The following is a 24,287-nucleotide window of genomic DNA, read 5'->3' on the forward strand; positions in this document are numbered from 1 at the left end:
AAGCACAGACCTGTGGAAGTGAGGTAGGTGGTGATCTGTACAGTTTCTCCCTGAGGTAGAAAAGCAAGACTCTGTTGTACATGTGCCGTTTCATGGTGTGGTGACACTCATCCAGCACAAGTAGAGAAAAATGGGACAGCGAGGACAGACTACCTAAGTATAGGGCATCCACAAGAATCTGTGCTGAGATCACCATGATTGAGGCAGATGAGGCGACGGAAAAAGTTTCCGCATCTTCATTATTGCCGCCTAGCTTGGACACCGTGTACCTAGACATGGGGTTTGGATTGGAAGAATAAAGGAGGTCAGAGAGTGGCATGAGAGATGGAATGAAGAAACGAGGCTTCATTGTGCATTCGAACAATGTCTTTCACAGAAGAGCGCAAGGAAAAGTGTCCATAAGTTACTTTTTTTTATTATTATGATTTTTTTTGTATACAGGATCGAGGCTCGTGAAAGAGCTAACATTTATCACACAAAAAAAATCAAACAGCCACACAAAATATATAATAAGGGTAGCGGTAGACAAGACGGGGAGAGAAGGGGAAGCACAAACACAACATTTGAGAGCAGGGACATCGGGAGATCTGTGGGAGGGAGAGGGCTTGGGGGGAGGAGGCGTGGGAAGGGGAAGGGGTGGGAGAAGTATAAAACACAAGGACACCGCAAGGACTTCCAAGAAAGAAGTTGGTATTTCAAAAAAGTGGATCTGGGGTGAAATTAGCAGGGGTAGAAAAGATCAAGGTTTTGGATGGGGGAAGATAAAGTCTGAAACCAAATGGATGGTCAGAGATAAAGCCATTGGAGAAGAGGAAAGATTTGATATCCGAAGCAATGATGGATTCCAGGACTTTGCTGATAATTTGGAGAAGGCTGATTGGTCTGTAGTTGTAAGGATCTGTTTTTGCACCTTTTTTGTGCAAAGCGGTGATGTTGGCTGATTTCCAAGCTGATGGCAGATGACCTTGAGCAAAAGAGAGGGTGAAGAGAACAGAGAGAGGGAGTGAAAGAGCGGCAGAGCAGGATTTTAGGACCTGTGGGCTGATGCCGTCTGGTCCAGTTGCAGAATCAGAGTTGAGGGATGACAGAAACTTCTCCACCTTGTCAGGAGAAAAGGACACAGTCCAGGAGCAGCTGGGTACGACTGGGTACGGTGGGTACAGAGAGGGATGGGTTTGGGACACAAGATTTAGAGGCAAACACAGAGTTTAGGCATTCAGCTTTTTCACGAGCGGAGTCAGCTGTGTAGCCGTTTGAGGTAAGGGAGGGGATGGAGGGGGAACAAACAACAGAAACAGATTTGACCAGACGCCACCAGGATTTGGAAGAGGGAGACAGGTTTCAGAGTTCAGTCTTGAGAGTAGAGAGATATTGTTTCCTGGCTCTCCTGAGGGTGGACACACACTTGTTTCGACCTTTGTGAAAGGAAATGAGATTTCCTTCCGTTGGATTTGCTTTCCAGGAGGCGAAGGCAAGTTGTTTTAGGGCAACTGCCTCACCACAAGATTCCATGAACCATGGACGGGAGGAAGGGTATGACAACTGAAGATGAGAAGGGATAAATCTGTGCATGAGAGATAGCAATTTACTTTGGAAGAATTCCCAGGATGAGTTGATGTCAGAGGCGGTAGAGATGGGAGACCAGTCCAGATGATTGATGGCTGCTTGAAGACCTTGCCATTTGGCCCGAGTGAAATGCCAGACTCGTCGACGCTGAGGTGGCTCTCTCAGAATGGTCAGAGAGATGTCCACTTTAACAAGCACATGATCAGATGAGCCGATTGGAGCAGAAGAAGAGCAGCAGACATTTGCAGGGAAGTTGGTCATAACCAAGTCTAGAAGAGAAGATGCTCCGTTGACTGAGATCCGGGTCGGGAAATTGACAGATTGTGTCAGTCCCAGTGAGTCGCAGAAGTCCTTTGCTGAGGAGCCATGGCTGGTGAGAGAGGTACCCACACCCAGCCAACTGGCATGGTGACAATTGAAATCAACACATATGAGGAAGAGAGAGTTGGGATGGGTAGATAGAAGTTGGTCCATGTTATCAGAAAGCGAGATGTAGATGGAGTCATCACTGTTTGGTGGACGGTACAACACACATATTAACTAAAGGTGGGAGCAAAGGGGAAGCCGTAGCCAGAGGTGCTGGTGAGGTGGAGAGAGGGCAGTGCAGGGAGAGTGAGGAAGAGAGTTTTTGATAAAGATAGCAACCCCACCTCCAGGACGAGGTGGTTGAAAGCCTACAGCTCTTCAACTCTTCCGATCAAATTGCATTTTTCCTGTTTGAGGAGTCTTTGTGAAAGTCAACAGTGAACAAAACTTTATCAGTTTTGTGTGATTTGGACCTGACAGTGGTGACTGAAGATTAAATAAACAAGACTTGGTGGATGAGTTGGGTAAGTGACAAGAACAACATTTTGGTTCATGTCAGATCGAGATCTGACCTATCGGTGAAGATCCAAATCCGGATCCGGATACGAGAAATTTTAAATTTATTCTTTACCGTAGAGAGATGGGGCCAAAAACGATATATTCCACGATATTTAAAAAGGTTGTGGACCGATTTATGATTAATCGAAGCAGATGAGTTGGGTAGGTGACAAGAACAAGCCGATTAGATTTTGGTTCAGGTCCGAATCCAGATCCGGCATACCAGTGGATACAAAACGTAGTGGATACAAAACATTTTCAGCCTGGCGGAGGTTGCTCTCTACCGAATGCCAGTCTAATTATACAGTACAGTACTTTAATTTTCAGAATGCGTTGGCCCAGAGGTATGTGCACTCACTTCTGAGTGCTCTAGCCTGGGTTTGGAATCTCGGTGTCATCTCAATTGTTATCAAGACAATGGAAAATTGTCATCCTCATGTTTTCCAGGCAGGGCAATTCATCAACGTGTGTGCCGTCCCTGAGATGGACGTTAAACTGGACTTCCCGTTTGGTGGACGTTAAAGATCCCACGGTGTCGTTTGTGAAGAATACATGAGCTATCGCTGGCACCATGAACAAATTACAAATTCCTGCTCTACTCTACATGGGGCACTGCATCAGCCATGTAAATACCATCAGCCATCATGACCCCATCACAAATTATGCTACCCACAGCCATGTAAAGGTAATAAATACTGCATAACATTTTCTCGGATGATACGACAAGTTTCGCAGTTAAATTCCCAACTGAAAGTTGAATAATTTACAAAAGAAATAACATAAAATTACGCCTCGGTCCCCCGTCGGTGAAGTGATGTGAGTTGACAAAGTGGAAGACGCAAGGCGGCCATCTTGGATTTTGACGTGGCGACCCAATTTGCAATAGCGTTCTCCCTTATGCGTAGATACACCCACACACCAGATTAGAAGTTAGTAGTTCGTTTATTTGTCCCCCGTCGCACCGCGGAGCGAAAGGGGGACTATGGTTTTCCCCTCCGTCCGTGTGTGCGTCCGTCCGTCTGTCCGTGTGTGCGTGCGTGCGTAAGCGAAGGACCGAATTCTAATTTGGTGTGTGGGTGCAACCCACGTCAAAATCCAACATGGCTACCGCCATGTGTGTCTGACGCCATGTATGTCGGAACCTTGTGAGCGGAATATCTTGAAAAATAAGCGAAGTACCAACTTCTAATCTGGTGTGTGGGTGTATCTACGCATAAGGAAGAACGCTATTGAAAATTGGGTCAACAACACAACAACATGCATTTTAAGGCCATTTTCCCTGCTAGAGTGGGGGTTAGCCTTGCAGTCCCCATGACAATCTTCTCCATTTTGCCCTATTTTCTGCATCTCCCCTTGTTAACCCCCTTCCCCGCATTTCTTCTTCCACCATCTTTAGCCAAGTCTTTCTCGGTCTTCCCCCGTCCTCTACTTCCTTCTACATTCATTTCCGTCACTCTTTTCAACCAGTCACTTTCATCCTTCCTCAACACATGACCAAACCATCTCAACCTGTTCCTCTTCACAGCATCCATCACAGGCTCTATTCCCATCTTTCGCAATTCATCATTTGTCTTCCTCTCTCTCAACGATACTCTGCACATCCACCGAACCATTCGCATTTCTGAAAATTGGGTCGCCACGTCAAAATCCAAGATGGCCACCGCCATGTATGTCTGAACCTTGTGAGTGGAATATCTTGAAAAAAAAGCGAAGTACCAACTTCTAATCTGGTGTGTGGGTGTATCTAGGCATAAGGAAGAACGCTATTGAAAATTGGGTCGCCACATCAAAATCCAAGATGGCCGCCACCATATATATGTCTGAATCTTGTGAGCGAAATATCTTGAAAACAAGCGTTACGCCTAGGTCTCCCGTCGGTGAAGTGATGTGAGTTGACAATGTGGAAGACGCAAGGCGGCCATCTTGGATTTTGACGTGGCGACCCAATTTGCAATAGCGTTCTCCCTTATGCGTAGATACACCCACACACCAGATTAGAAGTTAGTAGTTCGTTTATTTGTCCCCCGTCGCACCGCGGAGCGAAAGGTGGACTATGGTTTTCCCCTCCGTCCGTGTGTCCGTCCGTGCGTGCGTCCGTTCGTCTGTGCGTGCCTGCGTGCATAAGCGAAGGACCGAATTCTAATTTGGTGTGTGGGTGCAACCCACGTCAAAAATCCAAGATGGCCGCCACCATGTATGTCTGACGCCATGTATGTCTGAACGTTGTGAGCGGAATATCTTGAAAAATAAGCGAAGTACCAACTTCTAATCTGGTGTGTGGGTGTATCTAGGCATAAGGAAGAACGCTAATGAAAATTGGGTCGCCACGTCAAAATCCAAGATGGCCGCCTTGCGTCTTCCACATTGTCAACTCACATCACTTCACCGACGGGAGACCTAGGCGTAACGCTTGTTTTCAAGATATTTCGCTCACAAGATTCAGACATATATATGGTGGCGGCCATCTTGGATTTTGATGTGGCGACCCAATTTTCAATAGCGTTCTTCCTTATGCCTAGATACACCCACACACCAGATTAGAAGTTGGTACTTCGCTTTTTTTTCAAGATATTCCACTCACAAGGTTCAGACATACATGGCGGTGGCCATCTTGGATTTTGACGTGGCGACCCAATTTTCAGAAATGCGAATGGTTCGGTGGATGTGTGGAGTATCGTTGAGAGAGAGGAAGACAAATGATGAATTGCGAAAGATGGGAATAGAGCCTGTGATGGATGCTGTGAAGAGGAACAGGTTGAGATGGTTTCGTCATGTGTTGAGGAAGGATGAAAGTGACTGGTTGAAAAGAGTGACGGAAATGAATGTAGAAGGAAGTAGAGGACGGGGGAAGACCGAGAAAGACTTGGCTAAAGATGGTGGAAGAAGAAATGCGGGGAAGGGGGTTAACAAGGGGAGATGCAGAAAATAGGGCAAAATGGAGAAGATTGTCATGGGGACTGCAAGGCTAACCCCCACTCTAGCAGGGAAAATGGCCTTAAAATGCATGTTGTTGTGTTGTTGACCCAATTTTCAATAGCATTCTTCCTTATGCGTAGATACACCCACACACCAGATTAGAAGTTGGTACTTCGCTTATTTTTCAAGATATTCCGCTCACAAGGTTCCGACATACATGGCGTCAGACACACATGGCGGTAGCCATGTTGGATTTTGACGTGGGTTGCACCCACACACCAAATTAGAATTCGGTCCTTCGCTTACGCACGCACGCACACACGGACAGACGGACGGACGCACACACGGACGGAGGGGAAAACCATAGTCCCCCTTTCGCTCCGCGGTGCGACGGGGGACAAAAATTCGGTATCGAATAAAGGCAAATTCAGAGATACAAACTAGTAAAGGGAAAAAAAAAAAATTGGAGAAAGATGAAAAGGATTACGAACTCGGTTCCTTTCATGGCGTTGGTGAACACGTCAAACTGCTGCTGTAACATCGGATTGGTCCTCACAAGGAAGGCAACTCGACGGGGTTTCTCACCCGTACAGGCAGAATCCAGGTGCTGTCGGCAAATCGTGACTGCCACCAAGGTCTTCCCACTACCTGGCATCCCGGGGGCAGACAACCGCACAACGGTGACTGGCGTCAAACTAAACCAAAACGCACCAGCTCTCATCTCCAGAAGGTGCGTGGGATTGACGCACCTGTTGGTGCTACGATGATGCAGTTCAAACCAGAGAGAGCGGGCCCAGCCAGCTCCAACTGATAACTCCGCAGAATAAATCGGTTATCGGTTTGTTTCATTCCTCTTCTGTAGTCATCTTCAGAATTCTCACTTTGATCTCCTTCATTCAAATATGCAGAGAGAAAGAGAAAGAGAAGATGTTTTTGGCTGAAACAGTAAATGTTTGAGACATTTTCAATTACCGGATCACCTTTGTCTCTGTTCTTTTGTGTGGTTTTATAGTACGTATTTTATGGACGTACTCACACTCCAGTTGTACCGGATATGCTTTATAGAGGTACCCGCATTCTAATTGTACATACTTTGTGGAGGTACTCAGTTGAAAAAAAGATTACGTGTAAAAATTGTGGGCTACTTGGGACAATATGTGCGGACAAACAGACATACAAACAAACTGACCCAAATACAATACCCTCTCCTCTGGCGAAGGTAATAACACCTCGATGATGTGGTCGTGTTGGTTATGTTTGAGTGCCTTGATGAGGTGTTCAAACCAGTAGAGGTTGTCGGAGCGACGCAAAGCATGCAGCAAGACTTTTATTGCCGCCATGGGACCGTTGTTCTTTTCCTCCTGGGGAGTAAAAAAAAAAAAAAATTTGCAACGTTACTTTTATTGTACTTTTTTTATTACAGTGATCAAAGGCTCAGGGAGTAACATTTACATGCGCTTGCATCGAGAGCCGTGCTGTAGTTGTGACTAGACCCAAGTTATTCTGAAAGTACAATGCACACATTAAATAAAAATAATGAAGAAGAAGAAGGTTTAAAGACTGTGACTATCATAGGGGAATTGCCCAAAAGGCAAAAAATGTGGTTCTACCAGGGCTTTTGACATGGGCCCAATCTCATTCCATTTGAATGATCTCACAGAATATCAAACTCTCATATCATGAGTGCACAAATTGCAAATTGTTAACTTTGAAAACCAAAGTGGATGGAAAGGGGAGTGTAAAGGGGAGCAGGGTGGAGGCATGCTCCTCATTATCCTTTGTTGTGATAAAATGACATAAACTAGAACGGCACTCGGTAGAGCACATACCGCCGTCAGGCTGAATCGTTTTCGTTTTGTGTCCCACCGATAGGTCGGATCTGGATCTGGACCTGAACTAAAATCTAATCACTTGTTGATGTCACCTAAACAACTCATCTACCAAATTTTGTTATAACTCCTCAACGTTTTGAAATATCATGTTACATATCGTTTTTGGCCCGATCCCTCAATGGTGAAGAATCACTTAAAATATTGTTACGTGCTCCTCCCCGACCCCCTGGGCACGGTGTACCTCCGAGCCCCGAGAGGAGACACGGCAGAAAAATGGCAGAAAAATAATTCTGTATGTCAAAGATCAATGGAGAAGCCACCCCAATTGTTACTCACAAACAAATATTGTATTAAGATCACACAAGAATAACAGCACACCAATAATAGTAATCACAAGTGCAATCAATATATATCCTATGATGGTACCATCAGTTTTGTAATATATAACTCACTGTGCTCCAAGTGAGTGAAACAAGAACATCCCCAATGTCTCTTATTCAGCGGCTTCAAGCCAAAGTTGCTTCGCTCCAGCGATCGCCATAACGATGTCCAATCGAGACAAGAATCCTGTTCGGATGGCAAGAACAGTCACACAGCCAAAGCTGCACAAAGGCGCCCTCAAGGTGACTGGGAAATCCAAAGGCGCCCTCCAGGCGACGGGGAAATCACACCCTCCGGTATGGACGTTTCCCAGCTCACAGTCGGCGACACGCAGATTTTCCAATCAAAAGCCACGTCACACACACCCACACCAGATACGTCTGAAAGTGGTGAAAATGGCTGACGAAGCAAAGAACCTTGCTCGACGCGCAAAGCGCGCGAGTCAAAATGGCCGACGGCCCCTTCTCGAGACACAACTGCCCTTCGATGATTCTCTTCGGAATCCACCGCCAAAAACCTGACACGCAGGTTGATCGGTCACAGCGATGACAACTCTGTCGCAGGAATCCCTTTCCCGGGAAACCCGAAAGTTCGCTAGTGACTCCCATTCGACAACGTTCGCTTCAGAACTCGGAGCAGCTCGGCTTTCTTGTCAAACTCACTCGCCCCGCATTTTTTCTCCTCTTCCTCTTCGTCGCCGTCCGGTTCCTGTTTTATTTAAAACATTAACCTTTTTACCTTTTGACAATAATAATTGCTATTGCCCTCAAACAACCATAATACAGACTTGGCATTTAATATGGAATATTTTAATTTTCTTGACTTGGGTTTACTTTCTGAACTCGGTATATCAATCTGGTTAGTTTCTTTTACCCTTCGGTGATGTCTTTGTTGAAAGAACCATGTCACTGATTGTCTTTCGCAGCAAGAAGTCAATAACAGGATTATATCACAGGTGGCGTGACAAAATGTAAGGACAGGTACATTTGACGATTGGCTTCACAATCGGGTATATAAGGGTTGTTGCGTTCTGTATTAGTGGAAAACAACTGCTGCACGTCCACAAAAGTTATTGCCGCTTCCTCTGGAGATGGTCCGTCAACTCGACAATGCTGTTTGTCATGGAGTGGTGGCTTTACGAAATTCCGGCATGAAACCGTGCTATTGCTCGGCAGTATGGCATCACTCAAGGTCAGGTGTCAAATATCCTGAAACTAAATGCTCAGAGGGGTGTCCCTACTCCAATACCGAGGCCAGGACGTCCACGCAGAACCACAAGGAGGGATGATCGCCAGCTGCACCGGTTAATCTGCAATGGCCGTACCAAGTCAGCTAATCGGCTTAGGGCTGAGTGGCAGCAACTGACAAATGTGCCTGTATCCAGAAGGCGAGTCAACCAACGACTGGTTCAAGCAGGCTATCGTGCCAGGCGTCCCCTGAGAAAGCCACGCCTGACCAGACAACACAGCCAGCGCCGATTGCACCGTCAATGGCAGCCAGGACACTGGAATCACGTGACCTTCAGTGACGAGTCTAGATTTCTGGTCTATCGTCAAGATGGCCGCATCCGAGTGCGCAGACAAGTGCATGAAGCCCACAACGAAGATTGTATCGTGCCAAGAGTCCAAGCTGGCGGTGGTGGGGTGACCGTTTGGGCTGCTTTTCATGCAGAGGGCAAAACTGACCTGGTTGTTCTGAATGGAAACCTGAACCAGTTCAAGTACAGGGTCATTCTGGAAGAAACATTGCTTCCATTTGCTCGTGCAGCCTTTCGAGGAAACGTTGTCTTCCAAGATGACAATGCACGGCCTCATCGTGCTCGCATGATCCAACACTTTCTTGCTGACCGTGGTGTAGAGCATATGGAGTGGTCTGCGATGTCCCCGGATATGAATCCGATAGAGAACTTGTGGGCAGAATTAACGCATCAAATCGACAACTTGGACCAGCAGCCTGCCTCTGTGCGTGAATTGCAGCAGACTATTGTCACTGCATGGCAAGCGATTCCTGTCCAAACCTTGGCAAATCTCGTGAACAGCATGCCTCGACGTGAACGTGCTCCCCTGAATGCTCTTGGGGGTTACACGAAGTACTGAACTGTAATTTTACTGCCTGTAAGCCCAGTCATAATTTAGCTTTTGTTTTTGTTGAATTTTTTTTTGGCTAATATGCAAAATAAAGAGATACTTCTGGAAAATGTACAGAAGTTTAACACAGTACTGTCCGTGAATTGAGTTCGATATCAGTTTACATCACTTTCAAGGATCAATTTATTTCCTTTGAAATGTCAAATGTGGTTTTTGTTTCTTTTAAAGGTCACATTAACAAAATCTAGAATAATTTCAACATAATTCCAATGAACTTTTGGTTCTGTCATCTTGAAAAGTAAGTTCACCCCCACAAAAAACAAAAATTCCATATTAAATGCCAAGTCTGTAATAATACATGGAATCAAAAATGTTTACAGTGGAGGAAAACCACAACAACGGAAGTGACGAATCCGTAACACTTCCCCCCCTCAAGAAAGAAAGTTTGAACATAGTGAAAACTTTCTTTGCAGGCAAAAACTCTTTTAACAAACAAACTCTGGACAAAGCATCAGCAACGATATTGTCCCTGCCCTTTACATGCTCAATTTCCAAGTTGAACTCCTGCAAGGCCAAACTCCATCTCATCAACCTCTGATTTTTATTTTTTATTTTTTAAATGAAGGTTAAGGGGTTGTGATCAAAAATCCAAAACAAAGCAAATCTATAGCACTTTTTGAAGGAGGCCGAGCTGAGAGCCAGGTTTCATGGTGGTTGGGTGGTGAGGCCTGGAAGTATTCACTACATGGACGCTTTTAGGAACGTGGAGTTCACGGTTAATCCGTGTAGGAATCTTGGCTCAGCTGCTCCGCAGCATTCAGTGCTTCAAACTCTTCCTAACTTTCATAATAATCACGGTTGGAGCGCTTGTCGCTTTAGTCACGTGAATAGCGGTCTCCTTCTCGGCCACTACCCTGATAATCATCCCTTCGGGAGCTGCCGCAACTCTGGGAGCCTCCATAGTAATCTCGACTGCGGCCACCACCACAACTACTACTCCCACCCGGGAGCCATAGCTACCCCTGAAACTACCTCCACGTTTTCCTCCTCTGTAGCCCCCTCGACGCCCATGGCCTGCCTTCTCTACTGTTATGGTCCGACCATCCAAATTCTTGCCATTCAAATCCTTTTCTGCATTTTTGGCGTCCTTTGTGTTTTCAAACATGACAAAGCCAAACCCTCTCGACTTTTGCGTCTCCCTGTCTTTTATCAGCAACACTTCCAAGAGTGGTCCATTTTTGCCGAAGACAGAGTCCAGAACATCTTCCCTTGTGTTGAAGTTCAGTCCACCTACAAAGAGATGCCAATATTGCCTCCATCCATGACTTGTGTGTGTTGACACCTTGTTTCAGGATACTTGACAAGACGTGTCTGTGCAAAGCGTGATGTCATTACCTTCCTCTTCCCTTCAGAGCGCTTCCTACCCATAGCACGAGTCGCGGTACAGGATGGAAAGATACCCAGAATCTCCTGCTCTAACTGTGCAGTGTTATTTTCCATACTAGGCTTTTCAACAAACATCGGGTTACCAGAAACTTGACCACCGGCCAAATCATTCCCGATAACAAAAGATATTCCCTCTACAGGTAGAGTGGCTTGTAAACCTAAGGTGACCGGTCCTGACACCAAATCAGACTTTAAATGGATGACATGAAGTGGAGCTTTAACATAACCACCAACCCCCTGTAAAAGAACACTAACACCAGTTTCCGTCTTCTCTGACAATGGCAAAATGCCTTCATGCATCAAAGATTGATGTGCTCCTGTGTCCCTCAATACCCTAACAGGCCTCTGGTTCATTAAGTCTCCATCCAGTGACACAAACCCCTCTGAAATAAATGGTTTGTAACCCTCTTGAACAAGGTCGTTCTGCCGTAACTTTGGCATGGGAACCTTCACAAGGCACTGTCCTCCAAGGACGATTTCTCGCATTTGCCAATGCATTCGGAGTTGTACTCGTCTGACTCCGCTCCTGATTTTTCCTTTTCAGGGCGTAACATTGGGACATCAAATGTCCAGGTTTCTTGCAAAAAGTGCAAGTAGGCCCGGAGGAAAAACTCGTGTTCTGCCTCGAGCCCCCCGGAAGATAAGTCTGTCTTGGAACTGTAGTCTTCTGATCCCTAAAAGTCGCGGTATCAGATTTGTCCTCATAGTCATCTCCAGACCGCCTCCACGAATATTTGTTCTCCGCCCCTGATTTACCATAACTCCCCTGGCTAACTCTAGGTGGGAGGTTAGGTTTGTGGAACCCCATCCTATGTGTCAAGGCATAGTCATCTGCCACGGTTGCTGCCTCATACAACTCTGGTACCTTCTTTTCCTCCAGATGTACTTTCATGTCCGAGTGGACATACTGTTTGAATTCCTCCACCAAGATCAATTGTCACAACAGTTTGAAGTCTTTCCCAATCCCCTTCGAATCACACCACCTATCAAACATGGTTTCCTTCATTCTGGCAAACTCCACATGGGTCTCACTCTCCCTCTTCCTGGCATTCCTGGATTTTTGCCGGTAAGCTTCAGGGACCAATTCATAGGCTTTGAGAATGGTTTTCTTCACTATCTCATAATCTGCACATTGGTCAATCGGTAAAGCCGAGTAGATATCTTGAGCTTTACCCACCAGAACACTTTGCACTAACATAGTCCAGGACCCCACGGGCCATTTTAGCATTTGAGACACTTTCTCAAAGTGTAAAAAAAACTTGGCTACCTCCTTTTCATTGAAGGGTGGAACCAGCCTCACATGCCTACCAACATCCCAGGTGTTCTGACTAGTTGTCGAACTAGCCGGCATGGATACGACTTCTCTCCGTTCTCCCATTAATTCCAGCTCCTTGAGTTTAACTTCCTTCTGATACTCCATGTCACGTTCCTTTAACTCCCTTTCGGCTCTCCTTTCCTCTGCTCTTTCCTTTGCTCTTCTTTCTTCGAGTTCCCTTTAAGTTCTCCTTTCCTCTGTTCTTCTCTCCTCGAGTTCTCGTTCCTGTCCTACTCTTTTTTCCTCGAGTTCTCGTTCCTGTTCTACTCTTCTTTCCTCGAGTTCTCTTTCAGCTCTCCTTTCCTCTGCTTTTCTCTCCTCGGTTTTCCATTCCAACTCTTTTAACCTTTCCTGGCTCTCGAGTTGCCTCTCAATTTTCCGGAGCTCCACATTTTCTTTTTCCTCGGGTAACCAATCCAAGGCTACCTCTGTCCATGTTCCCTGTCCCACCAGAGATTCTACCACCAATGTCCGCATCTCTGCTTTCTTCATATGAGCTCGGACCTCCAAGTTACAATGTTTGGCCAATATCAAGAGTTCCGATCTTTTTAATGCTAGGAACTGTGCCTCATTAGGGGACGCCGCAAACTTTTCTGCGTCAAACACCATGGTGACTATCAGTTAACACCTGTTAACCTTCACACAAAAATTTTCAAATTTTCTGAAAAAGTTGGGAATGTTAGAAAAATTCAAAATTTAGGAATTTTGGGAATGTTAGGGAATTCTATCCCAGACGAGTGTTTTCAGGGAATTTAATCCCGGATGAGGATCCCAATTTCGAGCCCCCGAGCCAATTGGACGAGCCCCCAATTTCTGTTACGTGCTCCTCCCCGACCCCCTGGTCACGGTGTACCTCCGAGCCCCGAGAGGAGTCACGGCAGAAAAATGTGTTATTCTGTATGTCAAAGATCAATGGAGAAGCCACCCCAATTGTTACTCACAAACAAATATTGTATTAAGATCACACAAGAATAACAGCACAACAATAATAGTATTCAAGAGTACAATCAATATGTCCTATGATGGTACCATCAGTTTTGTAATATAGAACTCACTGTGCTCCAAGTTAGTGAAACAAGAACATCCCCAATGTCTCTTATTCCCGGCTTCAAGCCCAAAGTTGCTTCACTCCAGTGATCGCCAGAACGATGTTCAATCGAGACCAGAATGCCGTGCGGATGGCAAGTACAGTCACACAGCCCAAAAGCTGCACAAAGGCGCCTTCAAGGCGACTGGGAAATCACACCCTCGGGTATGGACTTTCACAGCTCACAGTCGGCGAACCGCAAATTAATCTTCAAAAGCCACGGTGCACACACACACCAGATACGTCTGAAGGCGGTGAAAACGGCTGACGAAGCAAATAAATCTTGCTCGATGCGCGAAGCGCGCGAGCCAAAATGGCCGACGGCCGTACTCGAGACGTAACGGCAGTCCAACGATTCTCTTTCGGAATCGATCGCAAAACCTGACACGCAGGTTAGTCTGTCACAGCGATAACCACTCTGTCGCAGGAATCCATTTCGTGGGAAACCCAAAGTTCACTCGTGACTCTTGCTCGCCAACGTTCGCTCCAGACCAAGCAGAAGCTATCCTTCTTGTCCGACTCCACTTGCTCCACCTTCTTTTCATCTTCTTCTTCTTCATCGTCCGGTTCCCGATCCGGTTTCCTGTTTCTTTTTAACACTAACTTTTTCACCTTTTGAAAACAGAAATATCTATTTCCTTTAAATGACAACAATAATAATACATGGAATCAGAAATGTTTTCAGTGGATGAAAACCACTACAACGGAAGTGACTAATCCGTAACACTCTCCAATGCGATAGCCGTTGAGATTACATTTATGAAGCAAAGGCTCATCAAGAAATCGATTCTGGCTGCTCTTGGATGGGTTTTATGGCAGAGGAATATCAGCCGAAACCCGCATCCTATCCAGGTTCTTCCTCATGACGCCATCTTTGTTTTTGTTTTTTTAATAACGAGTGAGATACCCATGCTACGCATGGATGAGGCCAGAAGCAAATAGGCAATGCAGATACGGCGAATGCTAAATTCCACATTCCTGTAGCACCCTCAGTCGCACATCAGACATGGACAGCAAGTTCGTGAAGGACTTCTATGAAAAACATACCCGTACGCAAACAAACGGGTACGTTCACGTATAGAAACATCGATCGTGGGACCGTGGCGAATCTGCATATGGCGATCCGCAAAGTTCACGTTTAGAAAGTAGAAACCATCACGGCATGTCGTCATTTACTTGAACTCGATATCTCTTTTTTCATTCCAAAGAACATAACTCCAATCACAAATTAATCACAAAATAAACTTTTAACAACATTGTTAATGTTTCCTTCATTGTAAAAACTACCAAGTCAACAGTTAAAAGGATTTTGAGCCGATAGGTGTTACGGCCATGGCAAGATCGATGGAGACAGCGATCTGTTAGTTTATACACCGCCCAAATAGCTATGTGGAATTCTCTCATGTAGAGATTAAACCCACGTCATTTGAACTTTGGCTGAGGTCATTATTTACTTTTAATGATGTTTATATACGAATCAAAAAGAAGATAATTGGTTTTTGGTCGTCCTTTCCACATATGTCGTGGGATTGTGAGTTGGAGAGACGACCGTGATGGCGGGGAGGAGGTTGGCATTCTCTCAAGCAGGGATTCAACCCATGTCCTTATAAAAGGTCTTTGTCCGAGGTCAATGAGTCCGATCGGTGCAGCCGATCGATGCAGCGATCAGTGCAGCCGTTTGTGCGGTACCCGGGACAATAACGTTATGCGGGAGTCCAAACCTGAAAATGCTGGAGGCCAAAGCTGAAATTGGAAAAACAATATAGCCTATTTTACTCCAGGGGGTCCCAGGATTACCCACCCAAAATATTGTTGCGATCGGTTCAGCCGTTTTTGCGGTACCTTCAAACAGACGGACAGACAGACGGATGGACGGACATTTGGTGAATTATAGTAAGATAGGATTTCTCCTGATGACTCCAATGCTTTATTTGGTCTTTTATTTGATTGTATCAACACTTGAATTTTTTTATTTTTATTTTTATTTTTGGATGTTTACTTCATAATACTGCACTTTGAAGCCCTGCCAATTGCATTTGCTTTGCTAGGGTATGTATTTATGATTTGTGAGTGGGGAAAGATCTGGCCTTTGACCAGGCCATTCGGAAAAATGACGATTAATAATTATCATCGCATACCACCACTATAATTTGTTAGCAGTTTAAATGCAGCTCTGCATTGATCTTAGTGCTGCTCAGGTAGAGAGCTACAATGAGTATGCAGTGATGCAGCATTTCGGAGTATGCCGTTCTTCAGGGGGCATCGGCTTGTGCATGTTAAAGTGGATTCTGCTCAAATTCCCGAAATGGGTTTTGGTAAGATTTAAGAATTGTGGGATATATGTTATTATGATAATGGAGGTGTTAAAAAAATCGTCTTGCTTGTTTTTCTGTTGTTTGACAATATTATTTGGAATCGCATTTCACGTAAAGGTGTGCATCGTCAACAAAAGTTTATGGATTGTGATTGTCCTCATGAAGAGGTGTCAACAAAGTTTATATCCCATAAAGATAAAGAAAGTAATGTAGAGAGGGTTTTGATCTGAGCACGTTCACCGCAAGCGAACCCTAGTGAGCAAGCGCAAATACAGGTGGGCCTTTACCTTCTTAGCATGACTCTAGAGTGCTATTGATGACCCCCCGTCGTACCTGGACAAAAGTTGAGGCCAATCAGCCCTTCGTACGTGTGTCACGTCCTATTACATATTCATATTCCATAACTTCTAATTTTGATCAACATGGCACATCCTTTTTGTGCAAATTTCATATCTTTCCTTCCTTCTGCAATGAATGTTTTCAACAGTGGGCCAAGTTAAATCAAGCGTTTCAAACGAGGCCACATTAATCAAAGGTAATGAAAATATTGTCGTGTTGATGGCCCTCACCCAAACCTGCTTAATCACTATTTAGGTAAATAAGACATCCTCGGGTTGCGTAACGGATGAGCTGCGCTCGGCTAATTTATCCGAAGAGACACCTGAGCGATTGCTTGGCGCGTTGTTCATCCCGTGCATGTTTAGATTTTAACCCCAGGATTCCAGCATCACGAGCAATGTGGTTAATTAAATAAAGTGACTAACAATTTAGCCCCTCCAAGGGTTATCATTAATCAATCATCCCAATTGCCGGCACACAAAAATGGTGGTGACTCAAACGCATACCCAGCCATTAAGAAATGGCTGCATAATTAATATTGTGACACGCAAAGACAGATGGCACAATATCCCAGAAATGAAAATACAAGACAACGAATAGAAAGCACAGTAAAACGTGAAAAGATGGAAACTGAATGCCACTTCGTACCAAGCACACAGTCACCCATTCGCACTGAGCCAGGCCTAAAGAACCTAGGGCCGTTCCCAAAAATCACGAGGGCTGTTCCGGTACCTGCATTGGCAAATAGCCCGGATTGATAGTCGTAGCGACAGAGTCATCTCTTCACACCAACGGCCGGAGATCATGCTCTTTGCCGACCTGAGCCGAGTCCAAGGCCGGAAGAGACACCTTGAGCAGGCCTTGACCCCTGACCCAGGTTTCAGCCATTTCCACACACAGAGAGTACATGTGCACTAGACATTCTTAATTCTCTACATTTATAAAGTTCAGGCCAGTTTCTCTACCCATCACATGTCCATAACATATAGTTCAAAAGGTTAAAACACTAACTGAACACAAATGGTGCCTAAGGCTTTATAACTAACTGAATGAATGAATGAATGAATGATCGTTTTAAGGCCATTTTCCCCGCTAGAGCGGGGGTTAGCCTAAGGCTTTATATAACTTTATATATATAAGGCTTTATAACTAACTACAGATCCCAAATCTCGCCCCCTTCCCCACAAGCATAGCAATATGTACCTTGCCCCACCCCCTCAAAATCTTACATCCTGGTTCGTGTTAAATAAATAAATAAACAAATAATATCCTCTACATCCAAAAAGTATTTGCAGATTGTAGTTTGGTAAGAATTCTGGGAATTATAAGTGACACCCACCCTCAATATATGCTCGCTGTCGCTCAGACGCAGTGATTTGGAGAGGGAAGGGAGCAACGCCGAAGCATGCACATCCAGGAGGATCACCTCGGTCTGCAGCAACCACGCATTTCAATCCATCATTAATCCATTCATTTTATCAGCTTCTCACTTAAAATCATCATCAACCCAACAGCAATCACATCTCAAAGCTTCACTGATTCATTCATTTTCTCACTTTCTTGCTTACACTTGCAGTAATCTGTCAACCCAGCTAAGTCACATAAGACATGTTTATAATGCTCCGACCAGCTGAGCAGAACCAGGCCATGGTAGATGATGAGGTCTGCTAGGCCAGCTTGATTAGTGCTTGTAAAGTGAGCGGCTACCCTCACAAGCACTCGCCATCTTGTGTTTTTTGTAAAAAGATAGGCATCATCATTTATAGTATCCATGGAAATCTCCACGCATGGCTTGCCGACTTCCTCTCTGGTCGTAGTCAACGTGTGGCTCTAAATGGATTTCTCTCATCTCCCCTTCCTGTCCAGGCTGGAGTTCCCCAAGGTAGTGTTCTGGACCCTGTGCTTTTTCTGGTCTTCATCAATGATCTCTCCGACTCTCTGGAAAATCCTCTCTATCTCTTTGCTGATGACTCCACTCTCTGCTGCTCCATAACTCAACCCTCAGATCGGCTGACAGCAGCCTATTCACTCTCTGCAGACCTGGACAAAATCACAAACTGGTCAAACAAGTGGAACATGTCTTTCAATCCTGACAAATCTCATACTCTCACTTTCTCTCTGAAGAGACCATCTGGACACCCCCCCCCCCCCCCCCCATCTACTTTCTGAAAATCCTATTGAAGAAGTTCTGTCACAAGCTTTTGGGTCTCACAATCTGCCATGATCTTTCCTGAGAAAACCACATTTCCAATCTGGCCTCCAAAGCCAGTCGCCGACTGGGCATCCTCCGTCGTGTGAAGTCCTTCCTTAGCACAACTGAGCTCCTCACCACATACAAGGCTTTCATCTGCAGCTCAATGGAATACTGCTCTCCCCTCTGGGCTGGTGCTCCTGCCTCACACCTAGCTCGGCTTCACGCTGTAGAAACCAAGGCTTTCAAAATCATTGGTATCTCCCACGATGACGCTATCTCCGAGGGCCTTTCACTTACTCACCGCAGCCAGGTTGGTGGTCTTACTGTCTTCCACCATCTCCTCTCTGGCCTTGCTCCCCCTGCTCTGTCTGTGCTCTGTCCCCCAAATATTCCTTTAGGACGCACAAGATCTGCCAGCAACCCTCTGGTGAAACTCCCAAAATCAAGACTCTCTGCTCACCTTCACTCTTTCATTCCTCTTTTCTCCCACCTCTGGAACAAACTCCCTCACTCTCTTCAATCCCACTCTTCCCTCCAGGTCTTTAAAACAGCTGTTCACCACCATCTCTTATCTTCCTCTATCCAAAACCTTGATCTTTTCTACCCCTGTTAATACACCCCAAATCCACCTTCTTCAAATTCCCTGTTTTCTTTCCTGAAATACCTTGTAGTGTCCATCTTGTTTATCCTGTGTACCCCGCCCCAGCCCTCTCTCTTCCACAGATCTCCTGATGTTCCTGTTACCTACTGTTGTTGTGCTTCCCTCTTTCTCTCCATCTTGTCTCCTGCTCCCTTTATTATATGTTCTATGCGTTAGCTCTTATACGAGCCTAGACCAAGTATACAAAAATCATGACAAGTCTAAAATTGAAGCTCGCAGAATGCATGCGATGGCAACCCCCTAAGTCATGCTCAGCAGTTCCTTAGCCTCAGCCATGTGAATGTTCCTGCTGGGTTGCCTACTCACGGGGGCTTAAAGTGCATACAAACCCTCGTAAGTGACTTACCCGGGAGGCCGTGTGTGCAAAATCTAAACATTAAATTCTAGAGGTTTATTTGCTTTTAAAATTCAACATATCATTTGTAAATCATTTATAAATCATTTGCAAACACTCATTTGTAAATTGATCACTCAATCACAAAATAGCTTCCTGATACTGTGTATAAAACTATCATCAAATTATTAGGAGGCCATGTACATTTTGTTCGTGATGAGAGGAATTGTGAAAAGCAAAATATAACTGGAACGGCACTCGGTAGATAGCATTCAGTTCTTGGAAAAAATGCCAGGGGCACAGAAAAAATGCCAGGGGCATTCACCCCCCCCCGCCACCCCCCATTCCCATGTCTCCTCCCCCCAAGCCCTCTCCCTCCTACAGATCTCCCGATGTCCCTGTTCTCTACTGTTGTCCTTGTGTGCTTCCCTCTATCTCCCCATCTTGCCTCCCGCTCCCTTTATTGTATGTTTTCTGTGTCCGTTTTTTTTTGTCATTAATGTTGGCTCTTACACGAGCCTCGATGTTGTATACATAAAAAAATTTTAAAAGCCCATTTATATGGGATGTGCCATTTGGCAAAGTATAGAAAAATATGGGACATTATATAGCTTGTGGAAAATATCAAACAATCGAAAATAAGGGACATTATATAGCTTGTGGATAATGTCGAACAATCAAAAATAAGGGACATTACATAGCTTGTGGAAAATGTCGAACAATCGAAAATAAGTGACTTTCCATAGCTTGTGGAAAATGCCAGACGATATAAAATAAGGGACATTCTAAAAATCTCGTGTGCATGCTGTGCTACCCTTGTGTTCTTAAGAGGAACCAAGTAATGCTCTATAAAAGTTCATATAAAGGGGCACCCTACTACATCTTACTATAATTCACCAAATGTCTGTCTGTCCGTTCAAAGGTACCGCAAAAACGGCTCAACCGATCGCAACGATATTTTGGGTGGGTATTCCTGGGACCGCTGGGAGTAAAATAAGCTATATTGTTTTTCCAAGTTTTCCAATTTTCCCAAACACGATGGAATAATATTTACCGATATGAACAGTGATGTGGCTTTTGTTGAAATTCTACAAATACTGTTTATTCTACGTACCAGGAGAGAGTAGATCGACTCCTGACGAACTCTTCCTATATAAACGTGCGGCTCCGAAGTAACATGGCAGCGTGTGCAAAGTGACTGAGAAACAGGTGTCGCGGCCACTTCCGTGTTAGATTCGGCGTGCACTCTTCACACATAAACGTGCGACTGAGAAAGACGTGTAGCGGCTGCTTCCGTTTTGCAGAATTCAATCTTTTTTCAAAATGGGCGCCATGTACTTTTTAGATTTTGATGATTTGTGTGTGATATGATTCAACGGATGTTTATATGCATCGTTTAAAATAAAAAAAAGCCTTCCATTTCTGATATTTTGCCTTTTCATTTGGGCCTCCCAATTGAAGCCCCGCCCATAGGGCAAGTATCGTTGCGAGTCTTAATATAATTCACCAAATGTCCGTCTGTCTGTCTGTCCGTTCCCAGGTACCGAAAAAACGGCTCAACCGATCGCACCAAAATTTTGGGTGGGTAATGCTGGGATCCCCAGGAGTAAAATAGGCTATATTGTTTTTCCAATTTTTCCAAGTTTCCAATATTCCAGTTTTTCCAAACACGATGGAATAATATTTACCGATATGAACAGTGATGTTGCTTTTATTGAAATTCTACAAATACTGTTAAGATTTTGATGATTTGTGTGTGATATGATTTAATGGATGTTTGTATAAATCGTTTAAAATCAAAAAACCCTTCAATTTCGGATATTTTGCCTTTTCATTTAGGCCTCCCAATTGAAGCTCCCCACGTAGGGCGGGTACCGTTGCTAGTATTATTTAATGTGCAATTATGATCCAAAAGGGACTGGTAAAATAGGCTGCACTGCACATGTGTACAATTATTTCATCTAACCCAATGGTTGCATATAATGTGTACACACATATCGCTTGTCCTAAAGAATACATCACACCTAACATGTCTGCAATTGCTTGGTACATATTATACTAGCTTTATTAATCTTTTAAAACAAATTAATCACAAATGTTTTCGTTTTCAAGGGACACAAAAAACCTTTACGTACCGACGGGTTTTAACGGATATATGTAGGGCGCCCCTTTATATGAACTTTTACATGATTAAAAAGAAAGATGGAGAACAGTGGAAGATGAGAGAGTTGGGAGGACAGGGAAACAATATCCGAGACTCCCTGGGATAGGGAGGAAGGGACCATATTGAAAATTTGACCGTTTTCTTTATTTAATTTGTATATATCCTCGAACCACTCTCAGTTTGCAATACAAAGTTCAAGCAGCATAAACTAGGCATGACCTTGTACCTTATTTTCACCCAACAAGATTCTACCCATTCATTGCCAAAGTGCTCCGCGGCACTCCATCATTTCTGCGCCATCTTTCACACTGAACAACAATGAAGTTGGGTGGGAGATTTACCTTGTTTATGATCTCTTTCTTTTTTTCCATGTCGTTAATCCTTTTCAGATCACTTTCCAGCAGAGCGTAAGCTAATGTTTTGTATTCTGTGTCAGACAGCATCCACAACAGTAAAACAGAGAGCAATGAAATACACATTCCAGAACAACTCATGCACTCATCACACACATTCTGCTAGAGCTACGCAACTACTCTTGTCCTCGGCAATAAGCAAGCTTTGACCACTACATGTTCAACATACATTTTAATAGATTAGACACAGGTTGATAATGGTGCTGCCTTGGCTATGTATTGGGGTAATACAAATATTTATATTGTTACGTTCATGGGGTAAGGGGCATTTGTTAGTTAGAGTTAAAGGCCTGAGCACTGTTTTGAACGTGTATTAGAGACACGTGTTAGGGATAATTGTCTGGTGTAAGGCTCTGCGAGAGATGGGCCTTGTCCATTTTAGACTAGAAAGGTTAAGGGCATGCGGTCACGTGTCTCGTGTTGAACCGTGTGAGAGGGAGGCTATCCGGGCATCCCCACATTCACACCACCACCCTGCAGCTCACGGCATGTGTGCGGTGGCACGTCTACCCCCCTCGCGTATCTTGGTGTAGGAGGAAGAAAACTCATCCCTCTGAGGTATCTTAGGCGGTGGTGTATCCTCCATTATGCCCACCTCCGATGATGGGAATGGGGTGGGAATGCAAGAGGATTAAGCAGCCTTATTCACTGCCAATCAAGCCTCGCTTTGATTGATTGGCAGCGAGCAAGGTGGCTTGTGATTAGCCCCAATGCTTGGTGGCATCATCACCATCCATTGGCTAATGCTGTTGCCATGTGTGACGGCATCACTCCATTGACCAGCATCCTGCAGGTGCTGACATTGACACCTTGAGGGAAAAGGAGGAAGCCAGCCAATAAAGGTGGCAATCCAGCCCGCTCTCCCTCAAGGTGTCAATATCTTGCACCTGGTACCCATTAAATTATTTATTTAATGGGTACCATGTTTATTCATTAAGCCACACGTATTAAGCCAATTTATAATCATTAAGCCACACGTACGTGTCTGTTTCTGCCATCTTTCCCGTGCTGATGATTCGGTTAATTGGAGATCCTCGGAGAGGTAAACTAATTGGCAAATTCCCTTTATAACCAGGGCAATCCTGTGTCTTAACATATGTGAAAGGAGAGCTGCGTCACAACTACCACTCTGGTGACATGCCGTCCACATTCAGCCACAAGCGAGCTATGTGCAAGATGTTAATTCCTGGCATGTGTAGTTTCCGTCTAGGATCACTTGTAGATTTGTGTGAGGGGTCGTAGATATGCAAAGGCCTAACCATTCTAGCAGAAGCATCGCTATGCCACCTGTACCAGCTTTATGCAGAGCTTCCAGGAAGATTATTGGCCAATTTGGCTGTTGGCATGACAGAAGATAATCGATGAGTTGTCGTGCACCCGCGGTTTCTCCATCGATCTTCGTCTTCGCTTTTACAGACTCCTTTTCCTCTGTGTAGGCAAACATACAACAGAAAGCCAAAAGCTGTGGGTCACTCGACCGATACAATGGGAGACAAAATGTTCAACTTCAGCAAGAATTTGCAATTAACAATTATAATCATCAAGAATGCATCAAGAAGGATTTTGCCAATAATGCCCAAACGAGGCAGCAGGGCCCAGACCACAGATCGAGTCCCATCACAGCAATTGCTGCATGACCTGTTAGTAACAAGTGTCGTCTGCCTCACAAACACGTCTCTGCCCTGCTCCTAACTGCTGATCAGCAGGGCAGAGACAATGGGTTTGATTTGTATACATACAGGATATATATTATATATATACACTACCGGTCAAAAGTTTTAGAACACCTCAATTTTTCCAGTTTTTATTGAAATTTAAGCAATTCAAGTCCAGTGAATAACCTGAAATGGTACAAAGGTAAGCAGTAAACCGCTCTAGGTTAAAAAAAAAAGAAGTTTAGGTTAGCAAAAACGGGAAAATAATGTAAATTGCACAGTTATATTGTAAAAAAAAAAAAAGGCCTTCTTCAGGGAACAAGTAATGGGTTAACAACTTACAGCTGTTCTGCAGCAATGAAAGTAAATTAAGCCTTGAAAGTTGATGCAAACAATTCTTACAGGTGTCCCAACCTCTGCTGATTACTTGATTACAAACCCCCTGTCTGTATAAGAGCAGTATTGGAACAGACTGTTATTACACCCTCTGAAGCATTATTTGGACAATATTGCACTGCAGGAAGTAGTATATTGGAAACTGGAGGAAACTCTGACAGGAAGAGGTCTGGCAGACCCAAAGCCACAACAGAATCAGAAGACAAGTTTCTGGGAGTCTACAGCTTGCGTGATAGACAGCTCACAGGACAACAGCTTCAAGCACAGCTTAACACTGGTTGAAGTAAGCAAGTCTCAGTTTCAACTGTGAAGAGAAGACATT

General features: G+C 44.6%; 1 protein-coding gene across 1 annotated transcript in view; it reads right to left on the reverse strand.

The window, feature by feature from the left end:
• RIGI (RNA sensor RIG-I) overlaps nt 1–24,287 on the reverse strand; it is a 49,242-nt gene that overhangs the window by 18,535 nt on the left and 6,420 nt on the right. Inside the window, exons 2-8 of the mRNA XM_078775525.1 lie at nt 23,208–23,342; nt 21,843–21,928; nt 17,488–17,580; nt 6,536–6,707; nt 6,096–6,236; nt 5,838–5,994; nt 11–269 (exon numbers count right to left, since the gene is read on the reverse strand). Of these exons, the coding sequence (XP_078631651.1) occupies nt 11–269; nt 5,838–5,994; nt 6,096–6,236; nt 6,536–6,707; nt 17,488–17,580; nt 21,843–21,928; nt 23,208–23,342 (1,043 nt within the window). The remainder of the gene's footprint in view (nt 1–10; nt 270–5,837; nt 5,995–6,095; nt 6,237–6,535; nt 6,708–17,487; nt 17,581–21,842; nt 21,929–23,207; nt 23,343–24,287) is intronic.

The sequence above is a fragment of the Myxine glutinosa genome, chromosome 4, assembly GCF_964187855.1.
Source record: "Myxine glutinosa chromosome 4, kmMyxGlut1.1, whole genome shotgun sequence".
Classification (NCBI taxonomy): domain Eukaryota; kingdom Metazoa; phylum Chordata; class Myxini; order Myxiniformes; family Myxinidae; genus Myxine; species Myxine glutinosa.